Source organism: Prenolepis imparis, unplaced genomic scaffold (assembly GCF_030444845.1).
Source record: "Prenolepis imparis isolate NDT839.2.m4 unplaced genomic scaffold, iyPreImpa1.0 SCAF_9, whole genome shotgun sequence".
Classification (NCBI taxonomy): Eukaryota; Metazoa; Arthropoda; class Insecta; order Hymenoptera; family Formicidae; genus Prenolepis; species Prenolepis imparis.
In genome coordinates this window covers 3,228,722-3,250,861 of record NW_028141167.1, presented here as the reverse complement: position 1 = coordinate 3,250,861, position 22,140 = coordinate 3,228,722, and the positions used below count along the sequence as shown (strand labels likewise).

The following is a 22,140-nucleotide window of genomic DNA, read 5'->3' as shown; positions in this document are numbered from 1 at the left end:
CTGAAAATTATAATAATCGTGGGACAATATGGTATGGAAAGAATTTTATGAGAATTTTTCACATTAATATTTATCACAATAAAAATAATATCTATTACAATAAAATATAAAATGTTTGATTAATTTTACTATGCAGTTTAGTAAAATTAATCAAACATGTTTTATATTTTATTGTGATAGATATTATTATTTTTATTGTGATAAATATATTAATCAAAGAAATTCTCATAAAATTCTTTTCTTACCGTATTGTCTTATGGTTACCATGATTTTCGAGGTAAATTCTAAGAGAAAATTCTCTCTGTGTATGTATATACAATATTCTAGATAAATGTATATTTAGAAATGACACAAATCTCTAAAAATAATTCACAAAGTAATCGTAATTTCTCTTTTCATTGTGAGAAAAGCGATATAGTTTGGCGCGGCGTTGCTCGCGAGATTAATTGAATGCGTAGAAAATTCAAAGAAATACGAGAATGCACTTTGACATTCGAGAGATATCTCGCGCGAATCGAATTTCGACTCTCACGCGTGCGCTATCTCACAAGAGAAGTCACGTTTCGTTATTTTCAATAACAGCGAGCATGTGTCGCAGGGAGAATCGCATTAGTGACTCTCTTTCATACATACACACAACGCCATTAGACGATCGGAATATCATTTGCATGAGAAAATTTCCCTCCATATCTCTCTCTCTCTGATTCAAATTGCAAGCGACGAAATCACTACCTGCCGTTTTACACACGCGAAAATGGATTAGCCGTGCATAAGCGCGATAAGATTCGCGCAACCGTTTCGATAAGTCGTATAATTAGTTGTTTTTTTTTTCTTTTTCTCTTTTTTTAGAGCAAATTGCTCACTCTCGTGAGTATTTCTCGTTTCGCAAATCTCGGGAAATGTATCTAGGCTGTAGATCGTCGAAGGGTGTATTAGCCAAATGGTACGTTTCGGTCAAATATCGGGTTCTACATTAACCGTGCTCCAATTTCTCCGATAATAACGAAAGAATATGCATTTGTGAACGAACCTTCTCTCTCTTTCTACATATGTATATATATAGTGCACGAAATATAAAACGCGATATTATTCACTTCTCGTTGCCGTCTAATAGCTCGACTTCAAAGTTTATAATGACTTACGCGTACTTTCTTACACGAGCTTTAATGAAATATTTTCCACAGTGTGTGTTATACTATTATACTATAGAGAATATAAGTATAGAGAGTTCTCAGAATCTCGAAAACCATTAAACACTTTAACGAGGTTTATTTATATTTCCCTCAACATTTTCATCAGACTTGATGATTTTCCAACACCTGGCAAATCCCGCGGCGACTTGTCTCGCGAAAATAGCGACCCGCTGCACGGGAAATAGCCGTCGTGCGTATGTAAAGAGACGCGACGCGGTGAGACAAAACGACAGACACGTCGGGTCTGAGAGAGAAACGGACGTTGATCTAATCACTCGATTCCGCGACGCATCGCTTAGGATGCACGCGTTTTTTCAGCAGGCACCTCGCCAGGAATTCGCTTGGCTGGCGCGAATAATATAAGCGCGTCTCCACCTCCGAAGGCCGGGACGATCGTGGAAATGCATCGGCGCACGATGCCGATGCATGACGGCGATATGCGGGCTTATTCCACTGCGGCACGCATATGCTGGCTCGCGGCTCTAAATGTTTTGGATCCGAATAAATGTTGACGCTTTATTAATCGAGTCTCGCGCGTCAAGATGCCTCGCGAGTGCTCGCGGTTGACGTTGAGATTCATCTCTTCTTATTCTCTCCGCGAGAGTAATATAACTACGGATCTTGGTAACAATTTATTTCGCAACTTTCGTATCCGCGTTAGAAAGTTTTAAATTTCTTCAAGATTGAAAAGAGCGATAGATACAGTATAGTAACCAATCAATAAAAATATCTATTATATTCTAAAATAAAATGTAATATAATCATGTCTAATTTTACGGCTATTTTAAGCTGTTTCCTAATTAGTACATAAGATTGCAAATAAAAAGCTTTTCGCGAACAAAGTTTTAGTAGAAAAAAATAGATAAAACACTATTATACTATCGATGTCAAATAGATTTTAATTTTAATTTAAGAAGCTTCATATATTATAAAATTATATATATAATATAAGAGATAAAGAAACTGTAATAGATGATGACATCTTTGGACAGGACTTTTAATCAGAAAATATTGATTCGAATTTGGCAAAAATGTAATGTAGGATACTGCGCGGTAAGAAAATTATTTTGATGGAACTTTTCGCTTTTTTCCCTGTAGCAGGGATTCTCGTGGATTAATAACGAAATGCAATCGAAACGATCCATTGAAAATCAAAGATACCAGATGCATCGCGCAGTGTCAGCGGGTCATATATATCATTCCCGAGGACTCCTAATAACTGCAGTAGATGCGATATATCTGCGTCATCTGACGTTTCCAGGAATGACATCGTAAGATCACGCCTTTTAACTCGGCCGACGTCTCGACGACGTCAGAGACTTAAAAGGGGAGGAAGGGAGAATGCAATTCGCGTGCCATGTCGATTGATCCTTACAATGAGATCTAATTGATCCGGTGAAAGGAAACTGCGGGAACAACCATTTCCACAAGACGAATAATTCCGCGGGAAAATGACGGCGATAATTTACGCGAGAAACATACTCGGGATTTCCTGCTGCAGGAAATAAATTGGAAAAAGACTAATTAACGACAGAATAACTCTCGTAATCTTCCGTTCCGGGAAATACATGTATCCTCTGTGGATAGTGGACAAGTTAAGTGCCGAAAATTAATACGCCGAGTATCGAAAGCTGGTGTTTATACCACGCGCGATATTAGCAATGCTAATGAGATTATCATTTCCTGACAGGTTCGTTAGAATCGATTGTCGGCGATGAATTGCTAATACGTGACGGAGTCATGTGGGCTGTGTTTACCCTGAATGTGTTTAGCAATAAGTTTTGCTCCACTCCGATTAACACAAATGTGTGGATATACCTACATTAATCCATCTTGCTCTATACAAATCTGACGGTGCAAACGTGGATGTACCAAAGTAATAATTATATAAGTTATTAACTCTCAGTTTTAATTAAACTAATAAAGAGAAACTCGACAATTCATAAACCTAAAAAATATGCGCTGACCTACGTTTTTTAAATCCATGTATTTATAAATCGTTCATAAAGATGGCAAGAATAATTCATATTAATAGTGGTTAATTAGTTTTAGAGCTCCGCCGTTATATAAGTATGATTGCATTCTTTAGAAAGGAAAAGAACATTTTTCTCTATAACTCATTAACATGGTTGCTACTGCAAATGTTAATCCGGTCGTATCTGATAAACTGAGTTTCCTTTCCCTGACTATACCACAGCTATGGCTATAATCTAGAAAGAGATAGCGAATCGCTATTCACAATCAGAGTTAATCAAGCAAGGTTATCAGTGCAACCAGGTATCTTGGTCTGTAATTTAAGATCCTTGAAGATTTGTCTTTGATTCAAGGCCCGGGAAGATAGATATATTCGCTGGACAAGTGTATGTGCGTTATCCTATGTGGAACAATCATCATAGCGCGTAATTCAAAACCTATCTTCCTTCCGAGATTAAACTATGCACGTCTAGCGATCCGGCTCAAATTAAATTCTGCGAAATCTCACGCAGAGAGCGAAGCGACAACACGGTGACGTGGCCATGTTTTCGTGAATTATTTACTTCCCGAGTCAAGGATTACACATTGCACGGATCCATCGTTACAATAAGACGCAACGTTCGCGAATTATTACGTGTTTAATTAACTCTTCAACTCTCGATATATCGTTTCTTCTTTCGAGAGAAGAACCTTCAATACTTTTAATGGACGAAATGATTCTGCATCGTCACGAGCTTCGACATAGTTTTCGGGTAGCCCGTATGCCTTTAATTGGTCGTCGTTCAATTTGCCATACGGCGCGAGAGAAAGAGTTGGCGAAAAAGTTGTGTCGAGTTGTGACGTCGCTCGGAATTGACATAGACGGACAGTTTGAGGTCACGGACGTCGGTATATCCCCCCGTATATTTTCGGGGCGTGTCGTGCCGCGTTCGTCGACTTTTTTTCGCGAATGTTATTACCGTTAAACACGGACTTCTCGTCGGACGATCGTATCGTAGCCGTAGAAAAAGGATGGTCGCGATGACTGCGCATCTCTTCTTGTCTCGTCTCATCGATATCGTCTCTTGTCCACTTTTGCGTGATGAGTAAACGTCGCGTGCGTGGATGAGTGTATATTTCGAGAATGACGTGCGCGAGGCAGCTGGGCGTCGCGATGATGGCCAAAATGATGGAAATAGAAGGCGTAAATTAGAGCAAGATGCGGGGAAAGTCCGCGTTCATCTTTTGTTCGGTTGCCTTTCTTTTCACCATCCCCGATCGCGCTCCGTTCAACTATCCGCTCGTACTAATAGCTGCACGCGTATCGTACTTTGTCCGCGCGTAATTTAATTTTCTATTAATTATTATCCGTTGGACGAGTGAATTTAGCCCGAGAGATTAAATATTCGTTGGGAAGAAAAAAAATTTAACCTTTCGCGTCGAGCAAATTTAATATATCAATTCGAAATTATTGGCCAAGATTTTAAGAGAAACATATTTCAATTTCACTGTATAATTAATTATTGTGCGAAGAGTGAATGGATTTATTTTCCAATTAATTCAACTACAAATTAATTACGTTCGAGATTAATTATGCTAGTGGCTATTCCATCATGTAATCTCTCTCTCTCTCTAGGACGCTAGAAGAGCTATTTGCAAACCGACTCTCGGCGATCTCTTCTCCAGGATGAAAAGCGAAGGAGCGCACTTTCTAATTATTCGAGATATTTTCCTACGGCGCGCGCGATATCCTCGGCGCACGGTCGGATACAAAGTCGTCGCTTCTTCCGGTGCGGCGATATCTCTCATAGAACCGTGTGCCTTTTACCTTCCCTCTCTCGCGCACGTGTCGGTCATAATACGAATCGTGCTGGAATCACGACGCGTTGCGGCCACGCGGAAAGTGAGAGCGCCATCGCTCTAACTACCGTAAACACATAAATCAGGGGCTAACTTCGTCGCCGAAGAGACCAAGTGCAGTATGTATGCCAGCAAAGTCGATTGGTTCCCCCTATTAGTTGACCTGTGACCTTTCGCTCGTGATAGTAAATTTGCGTAAAAGCCCCCACCTCGCTTTCGTACGCAGAGACACAAAGATTTAAAATATCGGGGTGGCTATATATATACTGCATCTCTTTTAAAATAGATACAATCAATAATTAAATTTTTCTTGCGTTCTCGACGAATTCATTTACAGAAGGAAAACGTCGTGTTTTTCATTATGGAAGGTTTGCAGAAAATTAATATCTTCAGAATTTTTATATACATATATAAAATCTTAGTTTTGAGCTATTTATTTTTTACTAAAAAAGAACAAAATAATTATAAATAAAAAAAAATAGATATAAGATATAATAAAATGGAAAATATATAAGAAAAATATGCTTTTTGAGTTAGCGCAGAAAAAATTAGATAAAATTGGAGAATACAAGTTTCGCTTTTGTATGATTCTTCGCGTATATTTTTTTCTTCCAGCGTAAAAAATATTTTTAAAAATAGTTACGCGCGCGGAGATATGTATATGTGTATGTGCGCTAAGAGATTGAATGTGCAGAAAGCGAATATTTTGTATCAGTGCCGACCACGCCTCAACTCGCTATGTAGCTTCACCCAGTTTTCCGTCGTATTTTCATCGTTCGTACGGAAGGAAATCGACCAGAAGGAATCACGGATACGTGTGACCGCGCCTGATCATGCGCGACGACGATCCAAAGCGCTTTCACCGGATCGAAGTGCCGGGATTCTAAGGTTGGCCATAGGCTGTCTTAGAGCGGTTGATACGAGGCAATTTATAACCCTAATTTAGGTAGAAGAATCTCGTATCGTAAAACAGTTATCGGGCCTTTCGGTTATTAAAGCCGGAGCTAGATCCGTCTTCCACGAAATACGGAATTTTTCCGAGAGGGCGATGATCGCGATAGCATGTCGATCCAAAGAGACGTAATTGCACCGGAAGATACAATCGACAAAGATAGATAATTGTGGTCGGATGGAAGGAATTATCGGTCGATAATTGCCCGGTAAGTGTAGAGCCAATCGGCGATATCGTGCGCCGACAATAGCAATTCGCGTTATTCATTCACGACGGTGCCATGCCGCGGAATTATACAATGAGAGGCTATTTTTGCGTTGGGGCGCTTTATCTTTCTCGCGCGAGAGAGAGAACGATTAAGTTCACATCTTTAATATTATTACATCGCAATATCGCCCAAGATTCTCGTACGCCTTTCACGAGAAACGAAACGGGATCTAAATAGAAAGTCTTGCATAACCGCGAATGCGTGACCGTTTCTTAATTGTCTTAAACGCGAATATACATACGAGAAATCGCGATTGTTGCTTTTTAGATTTGCTATTCTAGCCCCAGGCTTTCATTCACCCAGTGTTTCCCAAATATTGCAAGCAAAGTGAAAATTCTCTTTCAGATTATTATATGTAAGATAATTTGATAAATAATTAAGGCTCATATAAAAGTTATGAATTTTTAATAAGTTTAAAAATATATATTTGAATATTTTTGCAAATAAAAAATTTGAGATTTTATCTAAAAGAGAGCTTTCAAAGATACAACTAACTAATTTCATGTACAATATAATCTTATAATAATTTATCATCAATAATTCTTCATATTTCGTTCTTTAGCGGGCTCTTCGGCTGCATTCGCGGAAATTCGTGATGCTGGCGACAGCGGAGCAGATCGCGAGAGAGTCGTGAAATAAGCGGCGACAGCGGGGGGTTGACGGATCGATACCGCGACCTTGAGACTCTTCGTCGCCTTATTACACCCGGCCAACCTCCCAGAGTTCTCATAAAATTGTGTTACCATTGGGATACGCGCGATGACGCGGATGTACAATGGCGCGTGAATTTTTCGATGGCAAAGCCATCGAAAAAAGAAATTCCCGCCGTATCTATTCGAGGCGTTTCCCGACTCCTTTGTTGACCGTATGAATCGCGAATTTATTTTCTTAATGCATGTTTGATGTCTTTAGCAAAGAGCGTCAGAGCGACGCGAAAAGTGCATTACAACAATAAATCTGTGGCTCTCGATAAAAAAATTAAAAACAATAATAATATACATTTTGTATGTATATTTTCTTGATCAAGCGCATGCATCTATTTTATTAATACGAGAAAAGAAAATAGATCAATCACACATTATTGATATATGTAAAATCTTTTTATAAATATATTCTGTAATGTATACATAAGAATATGCTAGGGAAATTTCATGTGTTCCTTGCCAAACATAATGTAAAAGTCGACCAAGGCATAATATTATTTAAGCAAATAGCATTTAAACATTAAAAGCAGTATGTCTTCTCTGTGCAACTATATTGATTTGTGGACTTTCTGGATCTCGGAAACGTCAAAAGGAGGTTGTCAAAGAGAGGCTAAGCAAATAATAATCTACTGAATGTCACGGACGTACGTTTTATTTTGAGACTTTCACACATATGTATAGTGGCCACAAGCATATTCTTTTTCATTTGCGGCGTCTATTTATAAAAGCACACCTAATAATGCGTTTCCATAATGACACGATTCATCATTTTGTGCTTTCATTCACGATAGAATGTGGAAAATTAAAAATTGGCATACCGAGATATTTCTAATTTACCTACTCATTTTCTGCCATATTTCTGATATATTTCATATTGACAACAAAGTAACGATTGGCAAATCTCCTTTGATTATGTTTTCGACTTGTACAAACCTTGAATCATCGGATAAAAAAAGAATCGTGCGTCTCAAAATACATAGATTACGTTATACGAACGAGATAGTATGAATCAGAATATATCATACATAAAAGTTGGTCTGTTATTAAAGCGACACGAAAAATTATGATAAGCGTATCATTTTTCAAAGTCTGAAAACTATCGTGCAACAAAATACTTTTAAACAGATAAATTAAATAAATTATAATTTCACATAAATTTTATTCAGGGCATTCTTTCCTTTTCTCTTATATATCTTTGTTTTTGTAATATTTTTAAAAGAAATATCGCTAAGTATATAGTCAAGTAATCCTTAAACAGTTTCTTCTAACTATATAAGTACGATTTTTTCCCTACATTGTCCTGAATTTCGAGTCAAGGCGTCGAGCGGTGTATGCAAACAGATGAGCGGATAGCGCGTGTCGCGTTACAATGGTCGTCGCTTCCCCTCGGAATGTAGATAGCCGCGGCCCGCTTCCGTCTGCAACGCTTACGTGGTGCGTAAAGGGTGTTACGTAACGAACACCGAGCGGATCGAGCGCGGCGTAATTATCCGTCCCGATCTGAGCACGCGGTGCGCACAAAACGTACGCGCGGGTGAATGCTCGGCTGTTTCGACCGGCGTCGACTACCGTCAACCATGTGCGTATATGTGCGTATCATGTGTGTATATTTGTATGTACAACTCCATGCATCGCGCCGATCTATTTATCGTCGCACAAGCGCGTGCTACGCTTGCATCACGGGAAGATCGGCGGTGGATTTTTTTTTCGGTCGCGGGAAATTTGCGCGCGACCGCCCGATTTCTCGATAATTATAATATTAACACCTCGCGGTTTTCGCATCTCGTTACCAGGCACCTTCCGCACCGATACGTTTTGTTATCGGATGAAATAAAGTTGAATCAAACAAAATAATCTTGAACTTCTATTAAGAGAAAATATATATATATATATATAAAAAAGATATGACGAAAAATCTCGTAACTTTTAATTTTTCATCTTTATCATACTTTGTTTAATCAATAAACTGTATTCTTATTGTTAATTTCATTTAGTCGTTTTATTCGGATGAAAAATAATTCTATAGAAATAAATTAAAAGAAATTTATGTATTGTGTTTTATGTAAACAGAATTTAAAGTAGTGTCATATATGGAATTTATTTATATATGGAAATATTTCTTCTATTGCTGTAAACAAATTATCAGTGCGATAGTAATAATATTTTTATGATATCATTGTAAAGTTGACTCATTGTCAGAGTCAGAAAAATCAAACTCATATTTTTTTATCACGTTCGATGTTATATACACGCAATTTTTTTTATTTTTTTTATCAAATACAAGTGAATTTTGCATAAATGCACTATAAACTTGGCTGCCACTCCTTTTTTGCATTCGCGAGAAAAATGAATTTAAAAAGAAATGAAAAAATGACTGCTAATCATTTAATCGTAAGCTTGTTTCCAAAAACAGATAAAAGATTATATATAATGAACGATTTAATATCTAATTACTTTTGTCACTGCAATTTTAAGTGACATTTGCTTCAAACAAAAATAAACTTTATTTAATTGATACTTTTTTAAATCATACTTGATTTTCGTGAAAAAGTTTGATACAAATTAATTTGATTTTTCGAAGTGTTTAGTTTTATACAGTAAATTACATTTAATTGCTATCGTTTTTCACTATTATGTAATTAATTTATAGATAAAAGTCCAAGCCAATATCTAAACTAACCATTGTCTTAATTGTGGGTCAGAACAATTATCGATTAGTTTTAAGTGTAAAGAAAGGTGTGCAAAATATATTTCATATATATACTGTATATATATATATTTTTATGCATTTCAACGATCTTCCCAAATTTATTGCACGTTTTGTAACAGCTATAAGAGATTTACAATTTTAGAAACATGGAGAAGGTGTGATCGACCTCGTGCACAAATATCTGTTATCTCATTGAATAATCGCCTAAGATGATTACGCGTTCCTTTATAATGCATAGGCTGTTGCACATCGCGTGCACGTCTAACCAAGTATGCGAGCACGAAGCAACGTACAAAGGTTAAAAACGTTTCACCAACAATTTTGCGTTCTACACGATCACACGACTCCACCGCACCGTGATATATCAAATTATTCAACACGCACGAGGTTGACTAATGCGCGTACTGATAAACGCTCTATGTATTGTTGACGATATCGTATATCGAGAAAGAAAAACTGTGTAATAAATTCGATATTTGTATTACAAAGCAATGCGAAATAATTACTATTGACAATCTCGTGTGTAGTGACAAGCACACAACTATTTTATATAAACATCATTTACATGCTTTTGATAAGCGTATCATAATTAATCCCTATCTACTTTTTAATATCGTTCCACATAATATCGTTCCGCGCGCGAGAAGCGCTTGATTTAAAGGTCAATTACATTTACTCGAAGACCAACACGTGGCGCGGAATCGTAAAAACAACGAACAACAAGATTATACAAGACATATAATGCATCAGTGGTATTATCATATAGGGAGATTAAGGCAACGAGATAAGAATGCGGATTTGCGTTCACTTCATTTTACAACTCTCGTAAAATCTCGGAATGGGCAATGGCAAGCGAGCGCGAACAAGTAGTTTAATACGATCTCGCCTTCGATTCAGGGTCTCTTCGCGAAAAATTAACGATTTAATTACACCTATGAAAGTAAAATAAAGACGGTCGTATCTTCTCGGCGCGACACGGACACCGACGAAGAGTCGCCGATATAAATTGGAAACATCTCCCGTTTCCGCGAAGACGCGGTGCCGCGTCCTTAAGAGGAAGACGGGACATTCGAGGACGCGGGTCTCCGCGATCTCCGGGATCGGGCCGACGACTTACATACGTCTCTCTCGGAGCGTCCCGTTAACGGACCTCGCTTCGCGAATCGCGTCTGTCACCTACATACGAGAGTAGACGCGACAAAACGTATCCCGTTCTCGACCGCGTATGTTTCGACTTCTCGAATGCGCGTTTATGGCTGTAAAGAACGGCAAACCCGTCGCTCCAATAACCCTTAACTCCTTGAGACGCGGTCACGATTCGCATATCATTTTATGCGCGACGAGGGCAACGAGGAAAAAGAGAGAATATTTTAAAAAGGTGCAACTAGAGGAGACATTTGAAAGACCTTTGTCTTTTATGTTATCGAGATTAAATTGTTGGAATAATTTTTTGTATAAGTTTATTCATAATGAAAGCTGCCTCTCCAAGACCGCCTGGTCAAAGGCCTATGGTTAATTAAATTAGAGATAAAAAGTTTATGATTCCGCACGTTATATTTGCAATGCAATTTCTGGCATCAAATATTTGCTTTAGTAAAAGTGCAAGACCATCTAGCTTTTCACTCGGTTATAATATGGCTTTCAATATCGGCGTCACGGTTATTTCTAGATATTTGCTATCGGACATCCGTTTGTAGCAGAACCTGAGACGACGCGATGGACATTCAGTGCAAACAAGAATCATTGTTACCTCACGTTTCTTTCTTTATCGAGAGTATTTTACGGCACGGAAATTATGATTTGGCTTGAGAACTTGCGAAGTAATTTCCTGGATTAAAACATCGACTTTGCGTGTTGCTGGTAAACAACGTGTTAAATGTGTGTTCATGTAATCTAATATTAAAGTCTAAGGCCCGATTGCACCAACATCATTTTAGCTTTAAGTGAGACTTAAATATGTATCTATCTTTATCTTTTTTTCTAAATAAATAAAGACAAACATATATTTAAGTCTCGCTTAAAACCAAAATGACGTTGGTGCAATCGGGCCTAAGACTTTCAAAGGAAGAAAGAGCTGTTTATTAATAGCAGAACGATGTCAGAAAGATATTTATTGTTAGAGGAATGTTTTATGTTAGACACGAGAAAAACTCTGCAACCACGTATTAATGTAATTATTAGGTATATAATATATTAATTATATAATAAATATTAATAAGAAAATAATTTGTTTTCCATTAATAATTTTTGCCATCAAAAAAACATGTTATCCTTTTTATCTACTATCAATATGTACGATGACAAGAATTCTTCATTTGCTTTTCAAGCCGTAGAATGATTCAACTTTGTCATTATCATTGCGCGAAATCGTAATCACTTCAAGAGCAGTAAAGCCGAAATGCCTAAAAAATATATTGCAGCTCCGATAACATATGAACCGTACATGAAATGAATTCACGATCTAGCATATACAAAATACATTTATAATAAAAATCATACAACGCATATTCTCGCGATAACGAAGAGAGAGAGAGAGAGAGAAAGGTGCGCACTTCGCATCTCTTTCAAATCCGATAACGACGCTATATACTAAATAACGATGGATCGGAACGGTCTAGTTTATCTGATATAATCGGCTGTTTGCAAACAACACATTGCTTTAATCGAAAACACAGCGTACCGCCGATAGGTTCCTCGCGCTCCTCGAGTGCGATAAATTTTCCGCTGACTAAATCAAAGCGCGATTTGTGCATATACGATTCACGCCACAATCTCAACATCGAATTAGTCATCTTTGATGAGTACTTCTCCGATCAAAAGCCGGGCGAAGAAGACTCGGCACGAACTTCACGTCACGTTTCTCGCGGTGACATCAAGCAGTGAATACTCGTCTTTGTTGTGGCGTACAATGCTAACGTTGTGTATCGCGAATAGATACATATGTGAATACGCGCGTGTTTACGTGACGGCTAGCTACGTGTGGCTCTTTCTTAAGAGGAAAATTATCTTTCAGACGGTTAACGGCGGCAAATCGCTCTTTAGGGAAATTGTTTTAATTGCTGTTAATCATTCCCTTGATTAGTTTGCAAACTCTAACTGATTCATTGCTTTGTCAGGACAGAAATAAAAATAATTTATCGATTTATCACGTATTTTTGTATTGATGTAGCATTTGTATAAAAGTAATATGATAATAAATTAATATCCTTTTGTGCAATGTGCGAAATGACTCTAGGTGAATCCGATATTGAGTGTTTGTTGAATATTGTTGAAAGACATTATCGGCAGACTACTTTGCGATGATTTTAAATGATTAACATGTATGTAATCATTGAATTTCGATAATATATCAATCAGAGAGTTCTTCCTATAAGCATACATGTTTAATATTTCTATGAACTCAATATTATATGTTTTTGTTTTGCCTTATCTTTTGTCGCTACAAGATATGTATTGTTATATATGTAATTTTTTTTTATTTGGATCGTTAATACCACCGTATCAAGACAATACTTTTTTCTACTATAAATTATTGCAAGTATAATGAAAAAAGAAGCTTATCTGTAAATATCAGCCAAGCATAAGAAAAAGAATCATTATATGTGCGATAAGATCGCGCTAGATACTAAATCATTAAATCTCCATTCAATAAAAAAATATTATTAAAGAAAAATAATCAAACATGATTTAAAATACTAATATACTGATATACTTCAAGATACCCTATATAAATATATATGGTTATTAATAAATTATTTTTCGAAATAGCGGTCCGATATAGATCATTATCAAGCGACGATCATTATTAATTTGCAGATATCTACTTTAAGAGAGAAACGAGAAAGAGAGAAAGAGAGCATTCTCAAGTTAAATTTTATTTCGTTATCGATCATAAAAGGATTAATCTTATCGAAAATTATCAAAGATGTATGAAAATAATTTGTACAAAAGATTTTATTTTTACTACACAATCGTTCCGTTCGATTCATCTTTGAAAGTGCTTATTATATAAAATTTCTTTATCTCATCTCATAATCGTTTCCAATTACGAGTCCTTTTCGGTTTAAACGAAGAAATTCATTCCCTACGATATGCTGTTTCACGAAAAATCACGACTTACGCGATGTGAATTAGCGATCAATTATAATTCCCGCGTCACCGGTCGGAAAGTAATTTAACGAAGTAAGAATATTTTTAATGCGCCAATTCGTAAGCGGAATCCAGTATTATTATGCTGGGAAGAAACTGGGTCAACCAGGTTAGTGCAAGATAAATAACTGGGTCAAACGCGCCATTATTGCCGCGACCCGGGAGCGGCATTCATGTATTTCGGAAACGCGCAATGGCAGGACGAAATTGACGGATCGATGAGAAACAGCGCGTGCGTGCATTGACGAACTTCGATCGCGTTTATGATGCTTATCAATCGTTATTGAAGCGCAGAAATGGAATCGAACTCTGTCACCGTCTGTCGAGCGAGAAGATAAATAGAGAGACGGTCGCTGACTGATTTAACAACTCTTGTGCTCGTAATCAGACTCTCTTGCTCCTGATAAGGATGCTTGACTTGGCGTGAAATTGTGTTATTCGAAGAAATAAGATTGCAAAAATATAGTCAATTATAATCATTCATTGCTTATAACGTGTTTGTAGAGCTTTGTCATCGAGGATTGTCATAAATCACATAAATCACTATTTCGAAATAATATATATCTCGCGCGACGATAAAAGATTAATAAACATTTAACTAGTCAAACAAATACTTGATGATGCGCTACAATTTTTAATTTCAATAAAATATTGACTGGACTTTGCTTAGGAATTATAAAAGTTAAGACTGCTAGAGAGGAAAGATGAGATATACACAAGTCATTCTTCGTTGATGACGTAGTCATCCTGATTTCTTCGGAATATCACGTGACCATAGCTCGCGAAATAGTGGCCTAACAGGATCGCATCTCTCTCATCGACCTCGAGACATGTCAGACCAAGATCAACCTATCAGAAGACAACGGATCATCCATCACGAACATCTGCAACCTAATCACTACTCGAGACATTTCGTTCGCTGTTGGCAAAATGTCTTAAACGCATCTAAACCAATTCCGTTATACATTACGCATCGAAATACTATTTTAAAGTTACGATTAATAAAATTAATTAAGAATTAAAAATGCGCATCGCACATTTTTGTCTTGTAATTTTCATTTTTTATTTATTTATTCTTTTCTTATTTAATACCATATAATTATAGTAAAGTCGAGTTACAGTAAAAAAAATTAAAAAGAAATGAAAAAGGTATGTCTTGTTTCCACGACTATTACAGTAGAAATATTATCTAACTGCGACTTTAAGACTTGCATACGAAGCGGAGTGAATTTTAGGCTTGCATTTTATTAAAAAAGACGGCACGACTTGCAAATTTCATGCAGATTTCCGTCACTTCCCACCCAGTCTCGTCGCTCATGAATCACACGTGGCGAACCTGTTTTTCGGTGAAGGCCACCTTCCCTCCTAACGTTCGTCATATATACATTTAGGAAAACAATATTTATCAATACTTTATCTCCAACGTGCAAAGCTTTGCGTTACTGCGTTATCGTATATCTTGACGAACGATATAATCACATTTTTACACTTGTTATTTCTCGTCTCATTTAGTTTTAGCTCTTTATATTTATAGTTGACACATCTTTACCAAACTATACATAAAGATCTGCAATGTGCAAAAATGACCATTTACATATATACAGATGTGTTTCGCCGCAAATGTTACAAGTCAATAAAATTCGAAAGTGTTGATTTTGAAACGGAACGTTTGAAAGAAAAAAATTGTAACAAAAGCATCATCCTTTTTAAATTCAATATTTTCGAAGAGATATATTCGTTTTCCTTAGATATTTTTGAGAAAAGCATTATAAAAATATAATCTTAAGCACACTTTATTCCCTACCATGTAGATCGTATATTATTATTGTATAGGATGCACCAACGTGCTTCTTTCACGATGTTTATCGCTGACGTACAAAACGTCGTTGCATTCAATCATTACACGAGTAAATCGATTAAGTGACTTTGATGTTGGAACGAAATGCTGTGCGCCATCTCGAGTAAATCGAATTACCGAGCATGATCGCGTCAGGCAACGCGTCTGTCTGTCTATTCGCTAAATGGAGTCGCGTAAAGCGCATCGTAGTTTTAGCAATTTATTCGACTGGCACGTGTCTAGATGGAGGTCGTGAACTGCGCGTGGGAGGTCACCAAGTATCATCGTTTCATTTACAATGCCGCGCCGCGCTGTGTGTTTACAGATTTATATTTCCGCATAAATCATAAATTTCATAACTGCATTTTAAATGCATGCGAGATTACAAACCCGGATATTCTTGCAACGCTCTTCTCAGAAATATTTAATTTGACGAAAAAGAAAGGAAATAAAAAAATACCATTCGTCGAAATTCGCAAAAATTGCCAATCTGTCACGCTTCGTAGAAAAATTAATCCGATATTTTAAGATCGTGAAACTTTTACTTCGTTAAGCAAATAAATCGCTGTAACGTAAGAAATTTAACTCGCGAAATTTCTCGACGAGTCGCCACGCGACTCCGTTAGAGGAGCTATCTAGCGCGGGCGCGAAAGAGAGTTAAGGTCGCCATCGCGCCGAGCGATGTATGACGTCAGCCCGATATATTTATGAGCACACTCGAGAAGAAACCAACTTGGTGCAAATAAGCCGCGAATCGTATACTCCAAATAGTCGTTCACGTCGCGATACTTTCCATCGGCGATTCACCCGATGCACGTCGGATAAAGGACCCCTCCTCCCTTCTCTTTTCGCGTTCAAGGTCTTTCGCGACGCTTTTCACGCGCGCTTTATTGATCGGCGCCGACCAGTGGAGTTTCCAAGGCAGCACGTGGCCTTTCAGGTGATTCTCGGACAATGACACCCTAATAGTCAGTCGCACGGAACCGCTGAATAATTAAAAGCAAAGTATATATTTGCGTTCCCGCCGATGTTGATATAGGTACGCTTAATAAGAACAAGTCTAGTCGACTTGTTGGAAGAAATCGACTCGAGCAAATTACAGGACCATTACGCACCGCAACTTGTTTCTTATAGTGCCATATATATAACAAACAACCGTTACTTTAGATACTGATCATAAAAGTAACTGAGAAGCTTTTTCCTTAATACAACTTATTAATCTTTAGTCGTTGTAAGTCTAAAAAATTCGATTAATTCCATATATATACATTTTATAAAATTGTTAATATTCTAAATAAAAATGTGTTTTATGTTTAGTAAAATTCTCTCAAGATATATAGTCGGAGAAAAATATCAGAAATTATTAGTAATACTTTTTCTTTTTTTTTTTTTTCTTGTTTACATTTAATATATCTAAAAGCTTTTAATATTTTTACTCTCTGTTTGTATCTTGTAAACAAATTTGCTATTTTTAGCAAAAAGGAAGGGCGGGTCCACATAAAACTCGTGTGTTCTAGTTACAAAATATTTGGATCGTTGCAGTCAGAGTTAATTTCGATTAATTAAAAACACAGCCCTCTTCGCGCTTGATTTATATATGCGTATACTAAAAAACAATCGATTTATACATATGCGCGTACTAAAAAGAAGAAAACAGGAAGCGAATAATGAGCGACTTTGACGTGGGAAAAGTTTCGCGTAGGACACGTGATCGATCGCTGATCGCTGGTCGATAGCTCCGATATCGATTCGATTGCGCGCAAGTCAACAAGAAGATTTTTGCGAGCGATAGATCGAGAGCCTAAAAATATACGGCTTTATGCTCTTAATTGAAGATACTTCGAAACACGGCGTCGCAAGGGTTTCCCCGCGCTGCTACTTCGAAGGTAGTATCGAATTACGGAAGGTATACGCCAACAGCACTTGGAGGGTATCCCAATCGTGCGTGCGAAAGCTTACGCCACGATAACTCGACGAGCAAATTCTTCGTCATTGTCGATTTCACACCTACAGCTGTAGACTCGCGTGCGATATTATCGGGGAATTACATCAGCTTCGAATTTGCGATTGAATTTTGTTAACGTTTCATGCATAGGTATTATGCTACAGGTGACTCGCACACGAGCCTCTTATCCATCGATAATGCTTACTACAAAACAATATTGAATAATTTTATAAATAAACATTATAACAGCGCTATATTTTACGCAATAATATTTTTTATTCTAATTTTTGACAAATAATCATAGCGATCTCATAGATCGCGTCATCTTAATTGAAAAAAATATATGTTGAATAAACATAATTCCAGATTTTTTTCGAATTTGCCAGGACAATTAATAGAAGTATTCAATAATTGTTTCTCAAAATATGAAAGAAAATTATTAGCAAATTGTTATTTATATTTTATATAATCATGTTTTAATTTTATAATGTAGAATATGAATGTGTTATTATATATGGTAAATAATCTAAATTTAAATGCGTGTATAAGGTGACATAATTTCCCGATAATTCTAAACACGACACCGCGTGTCGTCGTATTGAAAAAAATATCCCCATGAGATTATCTGCGACCTTGAGCAAGTGTATATAATTTGATGAGGGTATTACTCATCTCCAAGCTTCTCAACGATTCGTGAGAAAGACGGAGCTCTACTTCTCACGAACAATGAGACTCGGTGAAACAGAAAGGGAGTATAAACAGGTGATGAATATTCAATAATTTCACATTCTATATGGATAATAGCGATCGGTGAATCGCACGAACGGGCTCGTCTCCTTTGTACGGCCGCCATGCGCTTACGCCCCCTCACGGGGGGAAGGGTGCGAAAGAGGGGGGTGGCCAAGTCCAACTACATACTATATTGATCACTGACCTTTCCTGCGGCCAAACGGCCCGAAGAACGTGCCGTTCTTGCCGATGACGTTGTCGTCGATGTACTTGAGCAGCTTCGCGGTGTCCTCCCCTTTCTTCGCGGCGATCGACTTGACGAGGCGTGGTGGAACGACCCTCTGATTACCACCGACCACGGTGACGTTGATGTTGGTGGTGGCGGTGGCGGCGGTGGCGATGGTGCTGGTGCTGGTGGTGGTGATGACGGGATTGTTGAAGGCTACGGTTACGGTGGTGGTCGTGTTGGTCGTGGTCGTCGAGCTCGACGTCGAGCTCGTCGGCTGGAGGCCGACAGCGCAGCTGGTGGCGGCATTCGAGGGACACGTCGTCTCCTCCGCCAGGGAGCTGATCCTCCGCTGCGAGCCGTTCCAGCTCTTGCCGCAAGAGATCTTCACCGAGCAGCTCATCCTCTCATAATAATCGCAGCAGAGCTCATAGTAATGCCAAATCAAATCGCGACGATGTCACCGGTCACATTCGATACGTCCCCCGGGTTGGAGAAAACGCGAAGGGCTTGTCTATCTCACTCGCGCATCTCCGCGAAACGCACGATAAAATTCGAATCGTCGGAAGTTAGCCGCACGTGTTTATATCACTCTGTTCTTCTAACGGCCAATCGCGTTCGCGATATGTCGACGGTGTCTCGGTTTTCACTGCTTCTACTTTCCCGTACCCGACACTCGGACGAGAAAAATGATTTCCCAGATAGAGGGAGAGACTTTCTTCTTCCCGACTCGACACCGTTTTTTCTCCTCAACGGCTCATCTGTCCCATAGTCTTTCGTAAGAATATCTCACGGGAGTTGCGTACATAATATCACCGGGTGAACGACCGGCGGTTTAACCTCTACTCGTTCGCACTTCTTAAATTCAAATTCTTTTTGTCAACAAGAATCTCAGATAAAGATCGATCTCATCGTCGAGATCGCGCGGGCGTCAGCTTCCGCGACGGCAGATTCGTGTGTGAAGCGCGATAAAGAAACACGTTTAATCTCCTCGAGCGCCGAGGCGAGACTGTGTGTCTGGTAGACTGCGAGCTGCCCGGTTCGCCAATGACGTCACCTGGCCACGCAGGCGCCTGAGAGTCTCGCCATGCTGCGGGCGCATCTTTTCTCTCTCTCCCTCTCTCTCTTTGGAACGAAGCACGCATCGCGATATCGCGGATGGATACTTCTGCGGCGCAAATTGCCGTGAATTTGCCGTGACGCGAGACGCGCGATTTCTTATCGGGATCACCGAGACTGTTTGTCAACGATAGTTTTCGGAGCACGTTACCTCGATAAATGCGTCTCTATTCCGCGCGAACTCCTTCACTCGCGTCCCTAATCTCGCGACAAAGATGCGCTCTCATCCCGCACACACACATATATACATATAGCAGATGGCGGTACATACTTCGAAGATAATCTATTCGGTTGTGGATTAACTATATACATACCTATCGATCGGCATCGCCTTTTCGCGTGATTAAAATTGCAACGCTGTTTTCACGGCGCGTTGTAATGCAAACGCGCGAGTAATCGATTTTGCAAACGAGATACACGCATTGTGCTCGCTCTCGAAATTAATTATGCGAGACTTACGAGAGATACACGATTAAACCTAGATTGTTTCTCTCATATTTTTTTTTTTCAGCGGTACTCGAGAATATTGATGACAAAAAATGTTATTAAGACATTTTTTTTTTTTTTTTAATCTCGGAACGCATTTGGTGTTCAAGAGGAGAATTTACTTTCCGAATATAATTATAAACGTAATAAGTATTAGACATTTCTCTCTTCCTTCCTCTATCCTCCTTTCGATCAAGCATTGCACGCAACTTACAAAACAGAGAAAGAAAGTTTTAATCAGAATGTTTTCTTTCTAATTTAAAGTCAAAAAAAGATAATAGAGACACCACGGGAAACATGTGCTCTCTTTTTAATATTGATGTACATATATTAAAAACAGTGAGAGATACAAATTATACTTTTAATACATCTATGAATACAATTAGAAAACAAATTTTTTAATCGGATGCATTAAAAAAAAATTCATTTAAAAATTATATAGAGCTATATCCGAAAAAATAATTATGTAAATAATTTCTTAGAATAAATTTGTTGAAAAACAAAAACAAAATACATGTTAAATGTATAAAAATGTTTAAAAATAAAGTAATAAAATAATTGTTATTCACAGACATATTGGACATATGTATCTTTCCTCATGTTTCTAATAAAATTATTTTGTTATTACGTATGTAATGTTTATATCTCGCCCAAATAATATTCTGAATTATACAACATTTTCATTATAAAATCCATCGTAATTTAATCGGCGTTTAACTGGTCTTCGCAACGCATTTTCGTGATTTTACTAATTAAAATAAAGATGACATCATTCTTCTGTTGCTTTCACATTTCTAAGCGAATAAAGATTGCCCAGTTAAATCATATCTTAATGTGACCCTACGGGTTATGCCCCAGACTTACGAGAATCCGATAGTTTTATCAGAAGTAGATACGACTAACCTAATTAAACTGCTTAATCAACACCTCCCTTCCTCTGTTTTCGTTATCGTACATATGTGTCGCCGCAACATGATGACAAATTGATACAGGTCGACGCAGTGTCTGTGTAATGAAAGAATAAAATGAATTTCACGAAGTCAACAGATAATAATAATGCAATACACATGTTTATATCATCGACAGCTGCTCTCCACGTGACACATTCGCACGAATGTCTCTCTCTCTCTCTCTCTAACAGCTGAATAATTATCGGCCGACGTGCATCTTTTTTTATGGATAGTTATAATCATATGGCCAAAGTCAAATATTAACGGAGCTTGTACAATGGCAACACTGAAATCACCGTGTATATTATTGATCGTAAGCCGTAATTACCGAATATAAAAGAGGGTGGGAGAGAGCTGTCAAAGAGAATCGTCCGTTAAAGAAATTAATAAATCGAACAGGCAAGCGATAGATACGTTTGCTGGCGGAAGCAATCTTTTTTTTTTAGAAATAGAGAGAGAGTAAATAAAACTATTCTTTACGAACGTGTCTTCTAACACGAAGAGAATTCTAAGTAACTTCATCATTAAATGTGTCGTCTATTACTTTTTTAACGACTCTCTTTCAAAATGCCATTAACGCATTTGCTCTGCCAATCCTGTAACATGTAGAGAAGTGCAAACGCGTGTCGTTTGCATTCACATGATCGTTTGAAAGAACCACTTGTATGTATTTTATGCTGATCACGCTGAATCGAAGTCTGACGGTCTATTTTAAATATAACGAGAAATAGAGATACAAATTGTTGAGCGATGTTATGTCATCGCGTGCACCTGCTATCGCGTCTAAATTAATCTCAAATAATCTCAATTCTGCACAAGTTGAATCAATTAAATGATAAGCCTTCTACCAAAACTATTTTATTGAAACTCGTCTTTATCAAATGCCAAAGATATTCTTTTTTCATTAAATTTAAATTCATGATGAAAAGCAGATATACATGAGAGAATACTTAACGAACAGCAAATGCGAACATTTGTTATTAAAATTTGAAACATGTATATGCTGTAATGATTGCGAACGGAATCTTCGTCAGTTTTGTGTTCGGATCAATTTACTAA

General features: G+C 37.7%; 1 protein-coding gene across 1 annotated transcript in view; it reads right to left on the bottom strand.

Annotated features, from left to right (window-relative positions):
- Positions 1-20,117, bottom strand: part of LOC145941091 (uncharacterized) — a 47,262-nt gene extending 27,145 nt beyond the window's left edge. Inside the window, exon 1 of the mRNA XM_083046910.1 lies at positions 18,506-20,117. Within this exon, the coding sequence (XP_082903036.1) occupies positions 18,506-18,929 (424 nt within the window). The 5' untranslated portion in view covers positions 18,930-20,117. The remainder of the gene's footprint in view (positions 1-18,505) is intronic.
- Positions 20,118-22,140: the final 2,023 nt, after the last annotated feature.